This window comes from Miniopterus natalensis, chromosome 20 (genome assembly GCF_054644295.1).
Source record: "Miniopterus natalensis isolate mMinNat1 chromosome 20, mMinNat1.hap1, whole genome shotgun sequence".
NCBI lineage: Eukaryota > Metazoa > Chordata > Mammalia > Chiroptera > Miniopteridae > Miniopterus > Miniopterus natalensis.
Genome location: NC_142100.1, coordinates 16,770,194 through 16,792,326, shown reverse-complemented (window position 1 = coordinate 16,792,326; position 22,133 = coordinate 16,770,194). Strand labels below are relative to the sequence as shown.

The following is a 22,133-nucleotide window of genomic DNA, read 5'->3' as shown; positions in this document are numbered from 1 at the left end:
GAAGGCAATGGCATGTTCCAAAGAGGGCCAGGGAATTGAAAGTTCATCTGTGACTGGGAACCCTTGGGCCTGCAGCCCATGTTTTTGGTACATTAATTTGGCAGCCATCAATCTGTGCATGAGGTGATGGTGTTGGAATCCTCTGGCCTTCTGCACACAGCAAGGCTCAAAGTTTCAGAACTTCTCTCTTGAGGGGGGTGTTTGACTATAGTCTCTGGGGCTGCATAAAAATGAACTCCATTAAAATCCAAATGCCTAAAAGCCCCCGACCCCGCACCCTGTTGATAGTAACTGTCTAAGCGACACCGGTGCAAGAATTGGACAAGTCCCAGCAAGGCTGAGCTGCCATCGGGGCCTTTCCCATTTGATCCTGGAGGTGGGGGCGAGGGTGGAGGGACGCGTGCAGGCGCCCCGCTCCCGGACCGGGGAGCCGGGAAGGACAAGGCCCTCCTAACTCCTGTACGGGACCAGGAGGCGTGGGGCCTCCAGAGAGGACGCGTATCTCTCAGAAGCAGGATGTGATCCCCATTCCCGCCGAACCCTGGCAACCGCGAAGAGAAATGTCTGCCGCGGAGGGCTAAGCTCCGCAGGGGCGGGGCGGGGACGAAGGGGCGGAGCATGAGCGTGGGGGCGGAGCGAGGGGTGGGGTAGAGCCGGCGGGGCGGAGCTAGAACGATGGGCGGAGCAAGACGGTGGGCGGTGCAAGAACAATGGGGTGGAGTGCAGACGGGGGCGGAGCTGGGTCGAGGGGGCGGAGCGCAGGACGGGGCGGAGCGAGGGCGGGGGCGTGCCCGCCCGCCTGGCCCCGCCCCCCGCCGCAGGCGCGCCCGTCCCGCCTTCCCGCTCCCCCGGGAGGCCGCGGCGGTCGAGCGCGGGGAGGGAGGGGAGAGCGGGTCACGACGCTGTTGGGGCGGGGATAACCCCTCACGTGGAGCAGATGAAAGGGCCGCGGCGCGACGGCCGGGGGAGCCAAGCCGAGCCTGCGACCCACAAAGCCGCCGCCGCCGCCGCCACCGCCGCCGCGATGGGGCTGTGAGGCGTCCGCCTGCACTCGGTCCTCCGCCGGCCCGCGACTATGCCCGGCCGCGCCCGCCCTCCGCGCCCTCCCGCCGCAGGACCATGAGGCCGCGCTCGGGCGGGCGCCCAGGGGCCCCGGGCCGCCGCCGCCGCCGCCTCCGCCGCCGCCCCCGCGGCCCCCGCGGCCACCGCCTGCCGCCGCCGCCGCCGCTGCCGCTGCTGCTCGGGCTGCTGCTGGCGGCCGCGGGGCCCGGCGCGGCGCGGGCCAAGGAGACGGCGTTCGTGGAGGTGGTGCTGTTCGAGTCGAGCCCGAGCGGCGACTACACCACCTACACCACCGGCCTCACGGGCCGCTTCTCGCGGGCCGGGGCCACGCTCAGCGCGGAGGGCGAGATCGTGCAGGTAGCTGCCCGCCGCCCGGGCCCCGCGCCGCCACCGCCACAAGATGGCTCCGGGGGCTGCGCCCGCCGACCCCGCCGCGGGCTGGCGGGCGGGAGGGGCGGCGAGGAGGCCGGCGGCATCCCTCCCCGGCGGGAGGGCGGGCGGGACGCGGCCTCCGGGGCTCCGAAGCGGGGGGCAAGTGCACGTGGGTGCTCGGCCTCCTGTGAGTTCGGGGGCGGTGAGGAGAACCCACCCTGGATCCGGGCACCCACGTTGGGGCGGCCCCCTTGGGCGGGTTGGGCATTTTGGTTTGCCTCAGGTGGAAGTCCCGGGAACTACCTGTTGAATGCCAACTTTGGAAAGATGAGTGATGAAGGATGGGGTGGCTTGTTGCAGGTAGCAGGCTTTGCTTCCCATCCATGCGTGTTCGTCTTGGGAGCAGCCAGGTTTGTGTGAGGGGCTGTACAGTCAGGTTCTTCCCTGGAGCCTGCCGTCCGCCTCACCTGGGGGCTGGTCCAGGACTAGGGCCGAACCGCGGCAGGCAGGGGAGCAGGGGGAGCTGGCCGAGGAGGAGTGCCCTGGAGTGGCCGTGGAAGGCAGCCCTCTCTGCGTGCCTCCGGTTACAGAAGGTGGGAGGGAGACTGCCTGCGCTCCTGGGCCAAGGACTTCTAAGGAGGGCCTGGGAATGGAGAGACAGGGTCGCTCGCTGACAGGGCCTTCACCTTGCTTCTAGTGAAAGGGGTCTGCATTTCAAAACAGCAGGATTACCGGGGAGAGCCTCCAGCTGAGCTCAAGCCTCGCGGATGGTGAGCTAGGTAGCGATGCCTTCCCTCCTTCCTTGGCTATGATTTTATCAACTTGCTAGTGGACGGCCAGTGCACTTATAGTGGTTAATATGCATGCCTCGGATGGGGGCGATTTGAAATGGTTGGCTCGTTTTTGAACCTTTTCTTCAGGTGATGGTGATGGCTGCAGGGCCCAAGCTTTGGGCCTTCTGCGCTTTACTCTTGGATGAGTTATAAATGAAGAGAATGAAGAGAAGGGGACTGTATGGAATGACTTCATAGCAGCCTCTTCCTTTCCCCTCCCCTGGTGCAGACTCATAGCTCTTGAGTGAATGGGGCCGGGAGCTGTGCCGCTTGGCTCCTTAGAGGTGTGTCTTTACAAAGCTGGGGGAGGCACCTCTGCCGGAGGATTAATTAGCATTGCCTTACAGGGCTTTTAGTCCCATCTTAAACTGCGGGGTAAATAGAAGGGGAAACACATGTTGTTTGAGTCCTGTGACTGTGTAGTTAAAGGCTTTGGACGTTTTTCTTTGATAATATATATACAGATTTATAAACTTTAGAGACGATGCTTTGCTGCAGATTCCTACACATTTTAGCCGCAGCCTGGGAGACTAGTTTGAATCTTAGAGAGCTTGCTGCTTGTGACTCTGATTCTCTGAGGATTTCACTGTGCCCTGATGGCTTTTAGAAATGTTTGATTTACAGCCACCCAAGAGAAAAGATGTTTTAACGTGGCACTTCACTTTTTGAAGGAGACTTTTGAAGTTTGTGATTTTTATCTGCAGTGTTTTAACTTGTACTCTTTCTCCATAGTAGTTTGGTGAGCTATCCATTATGAGTAGTGCTATGCTTTGGAGATAATGTTGGGTTCACCATTTAATACAAAATTAGCAGTTTAAACACACCATTTGTAACTATTTTATCCTTGCGAGTAGAGAGATAATGTGTGAATTTGGCAGAAGGAATCTATTCTCTTTTGAAACTTTTTGAAGTGCTTATCTAACTCTTTTGTAGTCCATTAGCCTAGCCAAAAAAAAAAGTAAGTCAACAATTGCTAAGTAAAGAAAAATGACTTAAATGGTATTTAATAAGTTTACCTGTTAAGCAATCACTAATAGATGTCCTTAATTCCCTTATAACTGCAGTAATGTTAGTGAGTTTATCTGAGCTGTTTGAATAGTCATTTCTTGGTGTTCTCACTCTATATCTTTAATAACTTTATTGTAAGGGCCTACTCGCTGAGCCTCTCTGTGCACAGAGGGAGCGCAGCGTGGCTTTCAGGACTGTGTGTGTACAGAGGCTGGCATGCTTTTATTAGTTCTTCGAATACACTGCTCAATTTAAGGAACTGGTGTGGCCCCCGTCAGCCCTGAAAAAGGTTTTTGTAAGGAAGGCTAATGTTTTTGGGACTGCTGAGAGGGAATGTACCATTTTCATGAGAAATGAGAATGCAGAAGAAACAGATTGGTGTTCAGCTTCACATTAATCATGTCTTTTAAGTGCCCTTGTTGAACTTTTCAAACCTCCTTTTATTTCCTATCTTTAAAAAAAACTGCAGGATTTGCCTTTTATTGCTTTCTGGTCTTCAGAGCAGAGTTCATTTTCCTACAACTAAACCTAAATAGTAGCACTGCAGCATTGCTTTGGCTATCTCCAGTGGGGTTTGGTCGCACGTTCATGGTTTAAGGGGAGAAAAAACCCTGTTTGGGAGTCCCTCTCCTTTTAAGAATTCTAAGATAGGAAATTGGTTTGTATTACTGATTTGTTTCCCTCCTTTTACATACAATGAAAGTGTGTGTTTGTGTGCGTGTGTGTTTATACAGTAGATACCTTATCGTAGTCTGTAGAGTACCTGCTCAGTCATTTGCATGGTTTAGGGCAGGGGGGAGGCCTGGTTAAGAGTGTGCGTGTGTGTGTGTGTGTGTGTGTGTGTGTGTGTCTGAGAGTAAGTAATTCAAACCTTGGGATTAGTCACAGGATTCTTGGTTCTCTCCATGTGCATCTTAGGTTTAAATAACTTTCCCAAGGTCACAGTGTGCTCTGTGAGAACAGAGAGCTTTTTCTTTTCTTTCTTTTTTTTTTTTTTTTTGACGTCTTCATCTGTGAAAATTGTGAAAACAATGTGTGGATATGAAATGCTATTAATTACTTTTATTTTCTTATTCATGAAGCATCAAAGTCCATTTGCTTATAAGAGTGTCAGGCATACTGTGTGAGTGCTGGAGGAATTAATTACTCCTTTCCTGTAGTTTTGAAGTGTGGAGCTGTACAGGGTTCTTAGACATATTGATACATATTTCATCTTTGAACCAATTTGTTGCTAGTAATGAGATCATTATCTGAAACTTTCAGACTTGGCTGTGCAACTCACATGGTTAGTGATGTTAAATAAAGGGTTGATTAAACACTGGCTTGTGGTATGTGGATTGGTTAAACAAAGAAAATTTGCATCGCTAGAGATGAAAGATTGTTTTAAAGTGGAGATGCTTGCTTTTTTTTTTCTTTCTTCCTTGAAGTCAAATATTTAGAAACGCTTGAGAAATTCATTTTAGAAGGAATCTGAATGATAGGTTTTGTGTAACTTTAAAATCCACCTTTCTGGATCCTGGGTTAAGTGTTCAATGGGTCTTGAAAGCAGAGGAGAACTGAAAACGTTTAAGAGCTAATCTGGTGCCTTTAGCTATGAGGGTTGGGAGGAGAGCTGGGTGGTGGGTTAGAAAGGCTGAGTGAGGTCCTTAAATATCCAATGTTAACAAAGAGTATCACAGAGAATAATTTTAGGAAACTAATTCCTCTGCCTTGTTTCCCTGTCAGTGTATTTCTGCAGTTTAGCATTTGATCAAACACGTTCTTTTCATCTCCATTTTAAGTTAATAGCCCTGCCTCTAAAAATTGACTTGGTCTAATAGAACAATTGTGTGCTGACAGCTGACCTGGATTTATGCAGAAAGGGAGTGCTGACTGTCTTGTCAGAAGGGCCTTCATAGGTTAAAATCAAGCATTTTATTGGGGGAGAAAACATTAAGACTGTGTTTTGTGATCTTATGAATTCTTAGGCGCTCTTATTTCCTGTCTTTTCCCCTGAAATCTCATGGGAGTTGCTAGTAGAGTTCTTAATGGAGATGAGATGGAAGTGGGAGGTAAGTGTGGAATGTGTAGACTAAAGGGAAAATGGTGGTGGCTTCCATTTATGAGCATTTATTGTGGATGGGGCACTATGGCAAGCATGTCACATGTTTGCTCGGCTCATCTTGACTTTAACATGGAATTAGCAACTATTGTTAACCCATTTTACATATGAGGAAACGATGGTTGAGTTTTCCATCCTTACACAGCTAGCAAATGATAAAATCTAGATTAAAACCCAGGTTTGTTTGGCCCCTTTGTTCCTATTTTTGCCAAATAAATAGACTTCGCTGGTAGGATTTTGACATTAATTCAAGTCTAACTTTTTAACAGTTTAGTAGAGGGGTTCTTAACCTGAGAGTCACAGGCTTCCACATGAACCCCTGAAATTATGCGTACAGTCTTGTGTATGTGCACTTTTATTTTCCTGAGAAGATATGCAATTTTGCCTCTTGGAGGGTTCTGTGATGTCCCTCCTCCCCAAGAGAAAATAAGGAGGCACTAATCTAGTACCTGTCATCAAAAAGTCCATTACTAAGAATTTGAGTGGAGTGATGTCAGGCTCAGGCTGGCAAGAGTTGTAGAGAAGACTATAGGTTTACATGCCTCCATTGACATATTTATTTGATAGCTGTTTACCAAAGCCCTGTTCTGTGCCAGACACTGGAATGCTATTGTCTTCTGGAGTTCACTCTCTCTTACAGATGTGTATGGATAAATGATAATCTTTCCCAACCGGGTTTCCTCACAGAGTTGAGCCCTTAGTCCTTAAGGCATCCATTGTCTATAATGGATTAATTTCTCTCCTGTGCATATGTCTGGTACTATTTAAATGCATCATCCTTGGGAGAAGTGAAAAAATAGTCATTCAAAGAGTTTTGTGTATTTAGATAGGAAGTGCAAGAAAGACAGTGCAGAGTGTGGGAGAGCAGTGTGTAAATGTATTCTCTTTCACTGTTCATTGCAAAATGAAACAGAGCATCTGACAGTGTTGCAATACCTTAAGAGCAACTCCTCACACCTTCCCTGTGGACCTGGGCTCTATGGGGCTGGGTCTGTTTTTGCTCATTCCTGGATCTACCCCTGGATTCCCAGTGCCTACTATTTATCAGACAATTAGTGAATGCATCATGGATTTACAGTGGATATCAGGCAGGCAGTGGGTCTTAATGGGTTTGGATTAATTGATGAGAATAATTTCATTGGGTTTGGTTAATAAATTCTGGGGCTCTCTTTTCATTTGGTGGTTATTTTTCCAGAAACTTGCTTCATTAGATGGAATGAATGGACCTCTCTTTGGCTCTGGTAGACCCACTGGTATTATTACACGGAGTTGTACGAGTGCCCTGTGTGTGTGTGTATTCAGGAGGAGGATACCTGTCATTATAAATGTCTGAAGGTGACCTTTGCTTGATAAAATACTGCATATTGACAAAGCCCTAACGTAGACAGCTGTTATGGGTGGATATAACATGAAAAGCAGTTCACGGCCAAGCCCTGCTGTCCCTGGGAATAACTGTAAAGGCCTGGCATTCAGAATCATCTTATCTTGAATATATGCCATGTGAAAACTTTGCTTCTTGATAGTGTTTCCCAAGTCTGGAGAATGGACTTGTAGTTCATGACAAAAGTGACATTTGAATCACTTTTAATAATCAGAAGAACCAGATTCAGCCCATTAATGTGCTAGGTGAGGAGACTGAGGTCCAAAGAAGTGAAACACTTTGCCCAGGGCCATGTGGCAAGGGAGAGGGGAACCTGGGTTAATACTTAGGTCGCCTGACTCCTGCGTTTGGAGCCTGTCTGTCATCCCCAGCTGCACCTCGGCTGAGAATACCTGGGAGAGCAGATGCAGAATTGTGCATTATGATCAGGTGTTTAATTGGGGAAAGCCAGTTCTTCTTAAAGTGTACGTTGGGTTTAAGCAGTTTCTTTTCTCCTGTAATTTACATTTTGAGTTCCTCTGTTTTCCTCTCTATCAGAGCTTTCAAAAATAGCTACTAATGATCAAGTGCTTCCTATGTGTCAGACACTGGGCACAATGCTTTGCTCACATTTCTTTTAAATTTCTTTTTGATTTTTTTAAAAAAAATTACAGGTAGCATTCAATATTATTTTGTACTAGTTTCAGGTGTACAGCATATTGGTTAGATAATCATATTGCTTGGCTCACATTTAACGGGCAAGGTAGGTGGGTGGCATGCCCCAGGTTTTCAGATGAGGCTACTTGTTGAAGTCAATGTAAATTGGTGGTAGGGCTGAGATTCAAATCCAGGTATGTCTGATTGTAAGCTGTTTCTGTTTTGACAAGAGGGCTTCACTTGGCACTTTCTTCTGCCTCAAATGAAAATATAGGAATTGATGGTAGAATTGAGAGTGAGGTGTAAACCCAGACTGATTGATCAAGAAATGAGTCTATAACTTTAACTGAGAAAACTACCCTTACAGAGATTTATTTCACACCTACCTTCCTTCCCCCCCCCTTCTTTTTAAATCACAGAAGTCTCATTCTAACTTGTTTTTTTTTTTTTTTTTCATGAAGAGCCAGTCTGGTAAGTGGGAAGAGGGACCAGTGACTTGAAGTATCCAGCTGTCACTCGATGCCACTTCCGTGTCGTTTTTTTTTTTTTCCTATCAGGAAGGTTGGAACGGTGGCAGCGTTCTGGTATTTAAAGGGATTTCTGGTGTGAGACACACCTCCTTCCTGTGGCTGACTTTTTAAGAGCCATTTTGGATTCGGCATTGCTTTCTCCAAAGAGGTCATGTCTGTGGTCATCACCTTTCTTCACACAGGCTGTACGTTCCCTTACTGTTTGATTTAAAAGATTGTTAAAAACCTAAAGCTGTGGATTCTTCCTGCTCAATCCATCCTCCTGGCTGTTAAGACTTACTATGGGCGCTGCATTCCTATAGTGAACAGACGTTCACTGCTGCCTTCTGTCTGCCAGACGCTGTGCGAGGCGAGGCAGCAGGTGGAGATGAGTAAGATGCTGTCCCTGGCCGCAGGCAGCTGAGTGTAGGGGCAGACAGCATGGCATGTAAACCACAGTCCTATCTGGCAGACCACATTCATAGGATACTGAGGAGCACCTGGCCCAGGGTGCTAAGTTTAGGTCTGGGTAACCCATTCTGAAGAAACATGTATTTAATGACACAGTGTGTGGATTTGTGCCTTCTGGCCTTTTCCAACTCATTTTTACCTACCTTTGAGGTTAAAGCTGATAACCCCTTTGTGGGGACGTGCCTTTATACCTGTCAGACAGGATAGGGAGGAGGTAAAGAGCAGAGGTTCTTTGTTCCATTTGTAGCTCAAATGAGATGTTTTAAAACCTGACTTTTAGCGGCTCTGTTGACTCATGATAGTGTACAGAGAATGAGGTCAGCTGACCCATTGTGGTTCAAGGGAGACCATTTTATTTTTATTACCCTTAAGATGTGTTGTAAGATGATATTAATCCCCTTCCCTCCCCAGCAGCCAGTGTGATATGGTTGTTTAGAAACGCAATGTGTAGAGTTGATTCAGTGATAACAGCCTTTGATGATCCTATAAGTTTGATGTGAAAATATATGTTGGAATGGGGACTTCTGGTCTCCTGGTGCAGAAGCTGTTGCATTTTTAAAATAAAAGAGTAGGAGTCATGGTCAGCTTGGTGTGTATAGGTTTCCATCCAGTGCTGTAAGAATTTGATTAAAACTTGAGTTTTTACTTAAACTTAATTTGAGTACAGTAATTTGTCAGCAGATGTTTATTGAATTCCTACTGTGGATACAGCCTAGAGATGAAACATAGCTTTTATGCACCCATAATATGTGTTTTTCAGATGTCATTTCTGTGATTTCTCCCATACAAATATGGGCAGTTGAGTTAGCCCCAGAGGAAACTGAGGCAGAGAGTCTTAATGCCACAGAACTGGGATTGAACTTGGGTCACCTGAAGTGAAAGATTACTGACCCACTTGCCTGAGACCTGGATATATTTTGGTAAGATTAGGCATAAATGTTAGAATAGATTCATTTTCCATTACCTCTAGTTGGAGTCAAGATCTTCTTTTAAAAAAATCATTTATAACTTATGTTTTAATTATAAAAATAGTACATGTTTATACATATAGAAAAGTATGAAAAAGAAAATCAATCCCACTACCTACAGATAACCTCTGTTAACCTTCTGTGTTTTGGTATAACTTTCTTTTTTTATCTTGAGCTTGGAGGGACTTTAAAGAAAATTGGGAAAAATATTACATGGTGTTTTTAACCCTTCATCCACCTTGGGTATTTTCCTTTTACTAAATGCTCTGAAACATTTTTAGTGTCTGTGTTATTATTATAAGTGATGATGTGAGGAACATCCTTTCTCTATCTCTTGATTATTTTCATAGGATAAAGTTATAGAATTAGAACCACTGGGCCAATGGGTATAAACATTTTGAATGTTCCTGCTACATGTTGTCAGCTTGGTCTGCAGAAGGGCAGTTCTAGTTTATACTCCCTTACCAGGTCTGCATGTTCCCATGTTCCTCTGCTCACAGTGGGTAGTATCTGTTTCTTAAAAGCCCCAGAACCAAAAAAAAACTTCATAAAAATAAAAGTCTATATATTCCCATCACTTAGTGAATACTAAATACTGGCTTTTTTCCTCTGCCATGAGGATCTGAGTTATGACTAATGTCTGCATCGAAGGGAAGGTACCTGGCATGGTACCTGGGTACCTCCCTTGTAGGTGTGTCTGAGCACAATTCAAGAGCAGTAAGCTGCCCTTGTGTTCTGGGTAGGGACACGGCAGCTGTCCAGGCAGATGGCCGTGCTTGGAGGCCTAGAGAAGACCTCACTGAAGGACCACTGTGCTATCTGCACACTGCGGGGCAGCAGATTGTGGCTCAGGAGGGTGCTGCTGCACTCCCTGTTTTCTGCCCTGCCTCTTTCCCATAATGCAGGCTCTCTGCTTATGAACAGCCTGGGTTTGGAAAGACTGTATAACTCTCTCCTCTCAATTCAGAGTGATGCTGTCAACCTGTGGTAGGCAGAGATGCAAGTAGAGCCATGTACCAGAGTACCAAGGGTACATTTAAACAGCAGGTCCCTGGGCTAAAAATGACTTCATGGTGTTTTGTTTGATCCCTCTTAAAAATCTAGAAATGTTCACCTTCCTGCATGGGCCATAGCCTGGCCTGGTCCAGTGGAGTCATAGCTGTTCCTTTCAAATGGGACATGGACCCTCCAGTTCACAAGTCCTTATTGCATTGCTTCAGCTTACTTAGCTCACTGGTAATTACATTTACCAGTGTCTTGTAGGCATGGGGGTTTGCCATCCTTTCTATCTCTGAAAGATCTGAAGCTGAAAGCTTTTAAGTTGCACTTGGCAAATGTCCTTTCCTTCCCCAACCATCCAGTGTGTCTGATGTTCGTTTGGCATTATGACACTTCAGTGGACCCCATGAGCCTCAAGTTATGCTACTGGAGAAGGCTGAACTGTCGCTGATGTGACCAGAGTGTTCTTTTCATTTTCATTCTTCTCGAAGGCTGAGGTTTCAGAGCCATTTGGCCTGCGCCTTCATAAAGATCTTTGTCCCTTTTCTCTTTTTGCTCCTTGGTTTCTTTTGACTACTAGAATTATGTTTGAACTGAAGGACACCCTGAAAATGCTGTGGCTCAGCCCTTTTTATAGTGAAAGGACTGTGAGCAAGGGTTTTAGGCCTTTGGTCACAAGAGGAGCTGAGATTAGAACTCAGGTCTTAGCGCTTTCAGATGCTTGTCTTTCTAGAATGGCATCCAACATTGATGGTTGAGTTCCAGAAAATCTTCCATGTAGCTGGTGCTTTAGGGTCCCTAGAGCACTTTCACTTGCATTATCTTGTTTTACCCTCTCAGCTAGGAGCCCCTTTCCTGGATTCTGCCCCAGAAGGCCGTCTGCTGTTCAGATTCTACTGGTTGCCAAGGCTTGTTCCGTACTTGATATAGAATGCTTTTCGTGCTACCTAAGTGTACACTTTTACTTAAATGCATTTTACATTGTGTGCTCAACACTTTTATGCCATTTTTGGAACTATCACTGGTTACCCAGAGACTTGGCATCTTTTCTGAAAGTGCCTCAGTGCCTTGGAGTAGGTGGTAAGCAGGCAGCTAATGGCATGTAAAGAATGTTGCAAGCTTGACTTGCAAAGCCATTTCAAAATTGAAATCAAGATAGCTTGTGGCCAAGTCAAAGGGAAATAAATGGTATACCACTCAAGATGATGCTTGATTGGCTCTTTCCTTTTTGACACTACTTCTTCATGCTAGATGCTGCCAAGTGTCTCCCTGCCTCACATTCTCATTCCTTGCCACCATTCATCTTTCTAAAGTAACTTCTGATCTCCTTACTCCCTTGGTCAAAATCTTTCAGTGCAGTCCTGTGGTTTACTACCGAGCTGAGTACAGAGGTGACCTGGATGGTCTCTGTCTCTCTCTAGGCTCTTTTCACTGTTGCCTTTGGGACTTGGGCCTGGATCCAGTGTGTTTCAGCCCTTATTTTCTGAATGGGTCCTGAGCTCTCCTCCCTCTGTACCCTTCATTTTGGATTGTCCTTCTCTGTTATAATACATTTCTACACCTCCACTTTCCTCACCCCCATCTTTACCCTCTCCTTTCCCCTCTCCCAACTCACACTTCCAGTCCTTCCCATCAAGCATTGGTAAGTTCTACTGGTGTGTTCCTTCAAATCAAAGCATTCCATTTTTATGTCTCAGCTGGTCTTAAATCCCTTATTGTAGATATTCTTTCATTAATGTTTTCTTCACAAGATCACAATTCTCAGTAGATAGGGATTGTGCCTTACTCTTTCCCTTATTGCCTTGCAATAAAACTCTTAAATATTTAGTGAATTGAACTTCTTCTTCTAGATCAAAATACTTTGGAAATGTTAGTGTTGCTAGAAAAAGCCTTGGCTTTTGAGGCAGAACTTTCTATCATTGTAGAAATAATTCACAAGCAGTTTTGAGACAGGGGTGTGTCCTAGGGCTATTCTAAATAGCTGGGATGGACCAGCCTCAAAATAATTTCACTTTGCCTCTTCTTTCCAGGAGGGAGGTCTGGAAAAAGGAAGTGGGACTAACTCCTCCAAGCCTGGCATGTTACTGCCTGGGTACATTGTTCAAAGAAGGCTGGAGAAAAGAACATCTCAGTCTGATTGTAGACTTTTAGGGAGTGTGTTTTAGTTAAATATGAATAATATTTTTATATCACTCAGAAAACTGGTACTTTTGGGCAACAGCAAAAGTTATATGTAGCTCCAGAATGACCCATCAGAAGCAACTGTATGTGGATCCTTACTGAAATTTGTACCATATTGTTTTCTCAAAATTTTCCCCTACTCTGGAAGTTCTGGTGTGGGCCTTGATCCTGTGTTTGATGGGAAGCAATTTTATAGGAATACAGTATTATTTCTAAAGAGGCAAGCAGGCTATCTGTGAAAGAAATTGAGATTTCATTTTAATAAGTGATATTCTACTCTTTATGGACCCCACTATAAACATCTAGGAATTATTAAATTACAGTAGTCCCCCATTCCATTCTAAGACCCCTCAGTGGATGCCTGAAACTGTGGATAATACTGAAACCTATACATACTCTGTTTTTTCCTATACATACATACATGCATACCTTTTCACTTAAAGGAAGAAGCACTTATGGTTTCTCTTTGGCATATCTGAATTGCCAGCATCTTTTTAAAATTTACTTTTTTAATCCTCACTCAAGGATATGTTTTTATTAATTTGAGAAAAAGAAAGAAACATCCATTTGAGAGAGAAACATTGATCAAACCCACAACCTGGGTATGTGTCCTGACCGGGAATCAAACCTTCAACCTTTTGGTGTGCAGGATGATGCTCCAACCAACTGAGTCAGGGCCAAATTGCCAACATCTTGTGCTTTGGGGCCATTATTAAGTAAAATAAGGGTTACTTGAAGGCAGGTACTGTGATACTGTGACATTCCATCTGATAACCGAGATGGCTACTAAGTGACTGATGGGCAGGTAGCTTATACAGCATGGATACATTGGACAAAGGGATGATTTGAGTCCCCAGTGGGATGGATTGGGAAGGTGCGAGGTTTTGTCACACTACTCAGAATGGTGTGTAATTTAAAACGTTTGAATTGTTTATTTCTGGAATTTTCCATTTAACATATTGGGACTGTAGTTGACTGTGGCTAACAAACTGTGGAACGTGAAACCGCAGATAAGGTGGGACTATATTGCTTAGTTATGTACGTTAGCATGTTAGGTCTTTTGTTTTTTGTGTAACAGTGGCTATTATATGGGCACTGGGACCTTCAGGAATATTCCAGAGTCTATCCATGATGTGTTATATTTCATTTGTGCAAGAGGATTTTCATGCCTTTTCATGGCATCTCCACTTCAGAGATGTTCCAATGCCCATCAGTAAATGTTACCCTCATCCAGGAAGTTAAATGAACAGCTTATGTATAGTTTTGATGTTATTAGGTTTAAATCTCTAGGACACAAATAAACTCGCTTGTGGCATTAAATGTGCCATGCGGGTGATTTCAAGTTCCAGTGGCAGTGGTAATTTTTGTATTTCCTGACTCTTGTGTTTAAATTTGCAGTCTCAACATTGCATCACCATAGGTTTTCACATTTAATGAATATTTATGTTGAGCTGAGTTCTATACGAATACGGTGGTTTCTGACTTGATTATAGCTTGCTGTGTACTGTGGCCAGGAGTGCCCTACAGACAACAGAATTGGCACACGTCTCAGCATGCCAAGCCCTGGCGGATGTGGTTAGGGACCACGGTGACTGGTGCTCTGGTTGCCTTGCCAACCTTGTTTTTGGAAGGGGGAGGCTCTAAAACAGCAATGGGATGGGGTAGAATAGTTTTGAATATTCCGAGTGAAATTATTGCCTATACATGCCCCTACAAGAAGATATAAAAAACTCTAGAATTTTTACTATATGCTCAGATAACATTAATTTTCTTAATTTACTTAGGTTTTAATTGTCTTCTCACAGACTTGGAGAAGTTATATTGTGGGTCTTTCACAGGGAAAGCTATCTCTTCCTCAAGCTACCTCACTTCTGTTTGCCATAAATGGGTAATAATGTGGATCTAGGATGACCACAGGTGTCAATGGTGCGCCCTAGAGTTGTGCAGTGCACGAGGCCATATCTCTGTTGGTTGATGTGGCACCTGTCTAGAAGTTATTCCCACTTCTCCAATGCTCCTCTCTCAGCAATTCTGATTTGCTACTTCTGACTTCTGTAGTCCATTCCCAGAAAACCAGGGAACCATGTGTGTTAGACTTGAGTGTAAAGTTAGGAAACAAGATACCAAGGGAGAGTAAGTAGTTTAGGACATAGATTCTTTTTTAAAAATGAAATTTATTGGGGTGACATTCGTTAATATGTACATATAGTATAGGTTTCAGGTGTGGGTTTCTATGTTACAAGATCTATATATTGCACTGTGTGCCCATCACCCAAAGTCAAATCTGTTATCATATATTAGGACCCCCTTTACCCCCCTTCCCTCTGGCAACCACCACACTGCTGTTTGTGTCCATGAATTTCAGTTTTATATCCCACATATGAGTCAAATCATATGGTCCTTAGCTTTTTCTGACTTATTTCACTTAGCATAATATTCTCAAGGCCCATCCATGTTGCAAATGGCAGTATCTCATCCTTCCTTATGGCTGAGTGGTGTTCCATTGTGTCCATGTCCCACATCGTCTTTGTCCAGTCATCTATCGCAGGGCACTTTGGTTGTCTCCGTGTCTCGGCCATCGTGAATAACGCTGCATTGAACACAGGGGTGCACAGCGTTATCGTGAATAATGCTGCATTGAACACAGGGGTGCATTGCGAATACATGTTTTTTAGTTTTTCCGGTATGTAACCAGGAGAGGGATGGCTGGGTCGTATGGCAGCTCTGTTCTTAATTTTTTGAGGAGCAGCCAGACTGCTTCCCATAGTGGCTGCGCCATTCTGCATTCCCACCCGCTGTGAAGGAGGGCTCCCTTCTCCCCACAGCCTCTCCATCACTTGTTCCTGCCTGTCTTGTTGATCACAGCCACTCTAACAGGTGTGAGGTGGTGTCTCATGGTAGTTTTCATTTGCATTTCCCTAATTGCTAGTGAGGTCGAACATCTTTTCATGTATCTGTTCGTAGTTCGTATGTCTTCTTGGGAGATGAGCAGATTTTTGACATCTGCTTTGTGCTGACTAGAGTGGGGTCCTCAGACCTGGGGTACATTATAATTAAAAAGTAGGCCTTTATGGAACAGAAGTGGCACTGCCATTTTATAGGAGAATATACACATGTATTCCTAATAACAAACTTATAAGTCAGATTTGGGTATAAGTTCTCTCTTTAGTTCTATGTTATAACTACTACAGCTTTAAGCCAGTTGTATTTGGGAGGAGCTGGGAGGGCACTTCCATGTCATCAGATGAAGCGGTAGTTTTCGACCATGCTATGCAGATACCCAAGGTTTGTCAGTTTCCTTTAAAGTGTGTTGTAAATTTTTCAGAAGGAAGTGGTTCTGGATTTCCCTTGCTGACAGGAGAGGCAGCAGAATGCCGAGTCTGGAGCCAGACTGCCTAGGTTTGGATCGGCACTCTGCCAGTTAGCTGCTATGGAAAGGTGACTGGCTTCTGTGGCTCTAAGCCTCTTCATCTGTAATGGAGATAAACCTTTCCTAGAATTGTTGCAAGCCCTCTTTGAGCTGCTTTGGGTATTCATTCCCCCCTAATTCCCCGTTCCCTTTTTCAACTCTGTTTCTCAGAGGGGTATTTTGCTGTAGCTTTGTCTGCTCTTCCCTAAGCTCTACAGCTGGATCATTGTCTAGGCCCTGAGTGTTGTCAGGTGAGCCCATGTGCACACACAGACGCACACATGTGAATGGCGAGTCCAGTGTATAGAAGGCTGGGTTTCTAGGCCAGCCTGCCTGTTGTTCCTGAGGCCACATGGCCTGCATACAGGCATGAGTGCTCCGAAGGAAAGCTGGGTGGCTGATTGCCTCTCTGGAGCTGGCCAGGACACGTGGAATGTTGTGATATGCTAAGGCTGTGCTCTGGGGGCCTAATTATATGGGACCTGTGGCAAGCACAAGAGACTTCAGTGCTTGGTTTGATCCAGTGTGCGATTTTGCCAAAGCAAATACTTTATTAATCTTAACCCCCCAAATTAGACACACTGACTTTTTCTGAAAATGGAAATGATAGGAGTACATTGTGGTCTTTCTTTCCTTCTCTCTCTCTCTCTCTCTCTCTCTTTCTCTCTTTCTCTCTTTCTCTCTTTCCTTCTTTCCTTCTTTCCTTCTTTCCCTCCCTCCCTCCCTCTTCATTTTTTTTTTTTTTTTTAACTTCCCCTACCCTCCTCTGCCGAGACTGGGCTGTGCACTCCTCTCCTTGAATGAAGAAGGTAGTTTCCATCTCTCTGTACCATGTTCTCACACATTTCCGAGACTGGCTCATGGAAAGATGCCCTTTCTCCTGTGCAGGTGTGCTTTTCTCCTTGTTCTCTCTAAGAGCTTTCACTTCTGTCTATGTAAAGACCAAAGAGTCTTGCTTCTGAAAGGATTTGCCGTACTGATGGAACTTCCCTAACTGGGGACTCTTCCTGGTTTCCTTTGGATTTGGATCCAGAATTCATGTTAGGGAAACTGTTGGGTGACTTCTTGCAGTGACCTTGAGTGTGTCTGGGGAGGCTCAGCCACAATTTCTAATGTAGCACAAGACGAATGAGCAAAATCAGTAGATGAAGGGCTTCCCCCTCGACACCCTCAAAGCATCTTGGGTAAAGGACATACTCATAGGGTAGAAGGAGTCTCTTATTAGAAAGTGAGCTTTTGTAGTCAAAACTAGAAAAAGCCTCTAAATAAGTAAGGACCCTAATATCACCTCGGAAAACAATTCTGGCTTAGTCTCCTCCCTTCTCTTCACTTGGCCTCTGCCTTGAAGTCTGAGGGAACCTGGTAGGATTTACCAGCTTTGAAGTCCTAAGGTGCTATTTTAATACTTTTCTTTTACATTGCAGGTTTCGAGGCCGATTTAACTAGATTCTGGAGGGAACTTACTTTACAGCATTCTTAAGAGCTCGGACAATCTTGAAAGAGTTAAACTCTAATTAGCTCATTCCTAAGGTATTTAATGCCCTTATTAAAACTCAACTGCTCGTTCACTTTTTTCTTTAGTGAATCAGATTTCTCGAGGAGCTGAGCCTCGCTCCTCAGATCACAGGCTCACATGTTGAAGCTGGCAGTGCTAGAGGCTAGTTCCTATCTGTGTGACAGCATTTTTAATTTAACAGGACTGCCTTTGATGTTCCCAAATATTTATAGGCAGCTTTAGATCATTTCAGTGTGTGCTTTCTTTTTCTTTTCTTTTCTTCTCTCTTATTTTTTTTTTTAAACTGGAGCAAAAGTTCTTCCTCATGCAACAGCCTTCCTTTTATCCTGTTAGTTTATTTTTGTTTCCTTTGCAGCTTTGGCGAAGGCTCTTTGGCTACTTTCACACACACGAGGTTGACCCTTCTCTTTGCTTCTTTAGGAAAGGCCACCTCTCCATATTATCGTGCTTGCTTGAGATTGCTTAAGGCACTTCTCTTCATCCCTTGACTTTCTAGCGGTTGAGTTTCTGATTTGGCTCAGGAATCTGCCTTCTCACTGACCTAAAGGCTTTCAGATCAGCGTGGAGACCTGGACAGTGTGTGTGGAGGTGTCTCTTTGTGGATGACCAGGGTGCAACATCCTACTCTGCCTGTGCGTGTTGACCTGGCCTCAGCAAGTTAGGATTTATACAGGGTAGGGAATACTGGTAGAAGACAGAAACCTCTCCTGATCTTTGCAGGCTTGCTCTGTTTTTGCTTTTGCTGGACTTCTTGACTGAAAGTAGTAGAGAGTCATAGATTTCAGTCTCAGGGATGGGAAAAACGGAGTTGTGATGTCGATTTGTTAAACCATTAAGAAAAAGGAAAAGGAAACTTTGTACCAGTCAAAACAAATGACAGAACACAGGACAGTGGTTTCTCCAGCCTGGACGCTGGGTAAACGTTCTGCTTGTGAAACAATCCAAGTTATTGAACTCACAGCTGCTGTAACTTACCTGGACTCGGAACCTTTCATGGCTGCCTCCATCTTTGCTGGCTCTGCCTCCTACATGGAAGCTTATTAGGGCTGAAGGTTACATAGGTGGTTGGTGAGATATTTGAATGAAAGAATATTGTGCTAGACACTGTCCTTGGTGCTTTACACTATTTCTCCCACTAGATCTTCAGGAGGATTCTCAGTGATAAGGGGTTCCATCCCTGTGTTTTTGGATAAGGGCACCATGGTGTAGCGAGGTTTAACACCACTAGTGAATGGAGAAGCTGGCCTGAAGCTCATGACTGTGTTTACAGCTTCACCGTAAGGTAGTTTGAGGCAGGTAAATCTGATGTCAGTCTGCTAACCTCTTATAGCTAAAAACCTCATGAAGCTAAAATCTACTGAGTGTTGCATTCTGAGAGTTCAGAGCTGACTAGGCTCTTGCCATGCAAAGGGCACAGAGCAAGGCCCTGGAGCCAGACAAGCCTCTGTATCTAGGCTCTGTCACAGCCGGCCTCTGTGACCTTGGGCAAGTCACTCAATCTTCTCAAACCTCTGTTTCCTCATCATCAACATGGGACAGTATAGCTTGTATCTCCAAAGGTTTGTGAGGATTAAGAGATAATATATGTAAGGCATATAGTAAGTGCTTAATGTATGTTAGAATCTGTGACTGTTGCTGCATAGAATTGTCACCTTCAAGTTGTTCAGAGTCCTACAGAAAAAATCGATAAAGCAGGTATTAGTTAGGTAAACCAGGTAACCTGACAGCTATAGCAGAGAGATGTGCTGATGCTTAGTAGGGGCCCAGGGCAGAGCCACTGGCTTGGATTTTATGTTCTTTCATTCAACAGCTATGTATATTGAGTGCTACTCTGTGCTAGGCAGAGCCTTTGAGCCACTGATTACTTTCCTCCTACCAAAATTTCCCTTTCCCTTGGGGGAATTTGAACTAAAATGTTAATTGCCACCTGAAGAAAGATTTCCTGAAGTCATTTTTGCATAAAACTCCAAGATGCCAAATGGCATTCCATTGGACAGTTTATCTTGTATGGTTTCATTTTATCCTGCAACTATTATTTTAATCTTATCTAATTTTCCCCTAATTTTTCTGGCTTCTTCTACATGAGAGCTTTACGGTCCTTGAGAATGGACAAGCTCCTCGCTGAGGGAGCAGGTGGTGATCCTTTTGTTCCCCACAGTGCCCAGATGGTGTCCGTGCCTTCTCATGATCTGGTTCCATGGGGATTTGTTGATAAGATTTTGCTTTGATTTGGTTTTCCAACCCAGCGCCATATTCAGATTTGATTACTGGCCCTCTAGCTTTTTTCTGTGCTTTTAGTGTCATTGTCTCTGCCATTGGCTCTCTCGAAACATAAATCCCATTCGCCACATTGCCCACCCCTTTGCATTAGTGGGGGTGGTTGTGCAGTAGAACTTTTGAGCTACCCACAGTGCACGGTTCAGAGTGGATGTCAGCATACTTTCACTTGTTGAATGGATTGATAACATATTTAATCTAGAACAAAAGATACCGTTGACTGGTGGTTTCTATTGTCTTTATATACTTAAGAACCCAAATGAGCCTTTTCGAGAAAACAGATTTAAGGTCATTTCTGTGTGTTTTCTGTTGAGTTAGGGAGCTTTCAGTGGGAACTGGATTTTTCTAAATTTGTTGATTTGAAGTCAAGGTGATGCTCTAACTACTACTTTCAAACCATGAAAGTAATGTTAATTTTTGATTTGGCTCTGTTTGAATGTACCACAAACGTAAGTCATTTATATTCAGCTTTGGTACCCATACACTCTTTAAATAGCATGTTTAATTTCACATTAAAACTAGCTTATATTCAGCTAAAACGACAGATGATTGAAAGGGTGGTTTAGAAGAAGCGTAAATGACAGAGAGTGGGAAGCATGCAATTGAAATTGGCTGCATGTCAGCTCCATAGAGTTAATTGAGAATTAAGGGAAGCCCAGATTTCTTTCCAGAGAACCCCAGACAACCCTCTATGTTTATTTACTTTCTTTTGGGCGTCCTGGTGACATCCTTTTGTGCTTGGGCCATGGCGCACACTGGCCATGCTATGGATAAGTCACTGGTGTCTGGGAGTATTAACGCATCTTGAAGTAGTGTTGGGTAGTGTACAAGTTTATTTTCATGGAGGGGATCAGTGGGTGTCACTAACAAAATTTGGACAGAAAGAAGTCCAAGAGAGTTGAATTAGTACCACTGGGCCTGTTTGTGGTGATGTTTGTATTTTCTAACGATACTTGTGAAGCATCAGTTTGCCGCATGTCATATGGGACGTGTCTGTCCCTCCCCTCTGGCTGTCAAAACTAGGAGCAAAATCCGTTCCACATGGACACTCCTTCCTCAGGCTTAGCTGGATTGCTGAATGTGCGGTCAGTTGGATGCAATTTGTTTTTGCTCAAGAAAGGGAAAGCCAGCATTGATAATATGCTGATAGGACCTGTGCTTGCAATTTGGGTTGTTTAAATTGGTGATTAGAGCTGTCAGGGTGGGGAGCAAAGATGAAATTAATAGTCTAGTGGAGACTACTAGTTCCCCGGCAAGGGCCTAGTGTCTCAGCTGGGCTTTTTAGGCACACTCGTCTGAAAGTGGTTTTGAATCACTTTCCAAAGCTTCACAGCCCTTCCTGATTGTAGCTTTTGGTTGCCGCCTGTGGAAAACTTGCCCTTCTGGGATGAGCATCAACTAGGAGCCAGTACCTTTAAGCACTGATCTGTCCTGGGGGTTTCCTGTTGGACCTTCTGTGGACTCTACCTTTAAAGCAGGATGATTTTCACTGTATCTCTTTTCTCTGAAAAAAATCAAACTGAAATTTGCTCCTGCTGTTATAAATGCTTATGTTCCTAGAAATGTCATCCAAGGAAAAGAAGAAAGCACACCTTACCCTTGTAATTTCCTCATTTACATAGTGAATTTGATGAAATCTGGTTTGTATCGGGGAGCCTCAATTTCTCTATTAGACTTTGTATCTGAAAGATAGTAAGAAAAAGCAAAGTAATTTAGTGCTTTCTTTTCCTCTTGTGGATTTGAGCAACCCTGACCTCTTTGATGTGATCTGCTGGTTACTGTATTCATGGGTATGAAGGTGAAAGTGTGTGCAATAGGCTTTGGATTTTTAAAGGTGTTTCTGGCTGTGCTCAATGCCTTCCTCTCTGGAGCGGTTTGATGGATGTGGAGCTTGACATTTTCTGGATAGTGTTCATAGAATCACTGCTGGCCTCCTCCTGAGTGTCTGTAGGGGTGGGCTTACGGGCCAGTGGGAAAGACAGAATGTGTCGCTGAGATGGTGAGCACCACAAAAAGCCTGAGACTGAGAGTACCTGGAATGCTGAGAATCATCCTGAGGGCCGGTCTCCAGCTGGGTTCTTAAAGAAGGCTGGTGTTTAGATTTGCCCCTGCCCGTCCTTGGTGGGGGGGAAGGCATTCTTATTTCTGAGAGCCAAGCTGGGTTGGCATCTGACAGTGCTTTTCCTGGGTATAACGACTAGATCCCGAGAGTCTGCCATGTGTGTAATGTGCTAGTGGCAGAGTGAAGCGGTGGCTGGGAGACAAGAGACCTTATCTGCTCTCGATCTATCACTTAAGTGCGACCCTAGGGGAGCCACTCTCTTTCTTTAGCCCTTGCATCTGTAAGCTGGGCGTGGGGGCTGGGTGCAATCCCTGGAAGGGAGTAGGGAGGATTTGCATGCCTGGGCTG

The 22,133-nt window shown here is 44.8% G+C and overlaps 1 protein-coding gene across 2 annotated transcripts in view; it reads left to right on the top strand.

Moving 5' to 3' along the window:
• The first annotated feature begins 1,119 nt into the window (after positions 1-1,119).
• ZNRF3 (zinc and ring finger 3) overlaps positions 1,120-22,133 on the top strand; it is a 134,274-nt gene continuing 113,260 nt past the window's right edge. The window contains exon 1 of one of the 2 annotated variants that reach the window (XM_087828633.1): positions 1,120-1,419. In XM_087828633.1, the coding sequence (XP_087684759.1) occupies positions 1,120-1,419 (300 nt within the window). The remainder of the gene's footprint in view (positions 1,420-22,133) is intronic. The other variant, XM_087828634.1, reaches the window with a different exon arrangement.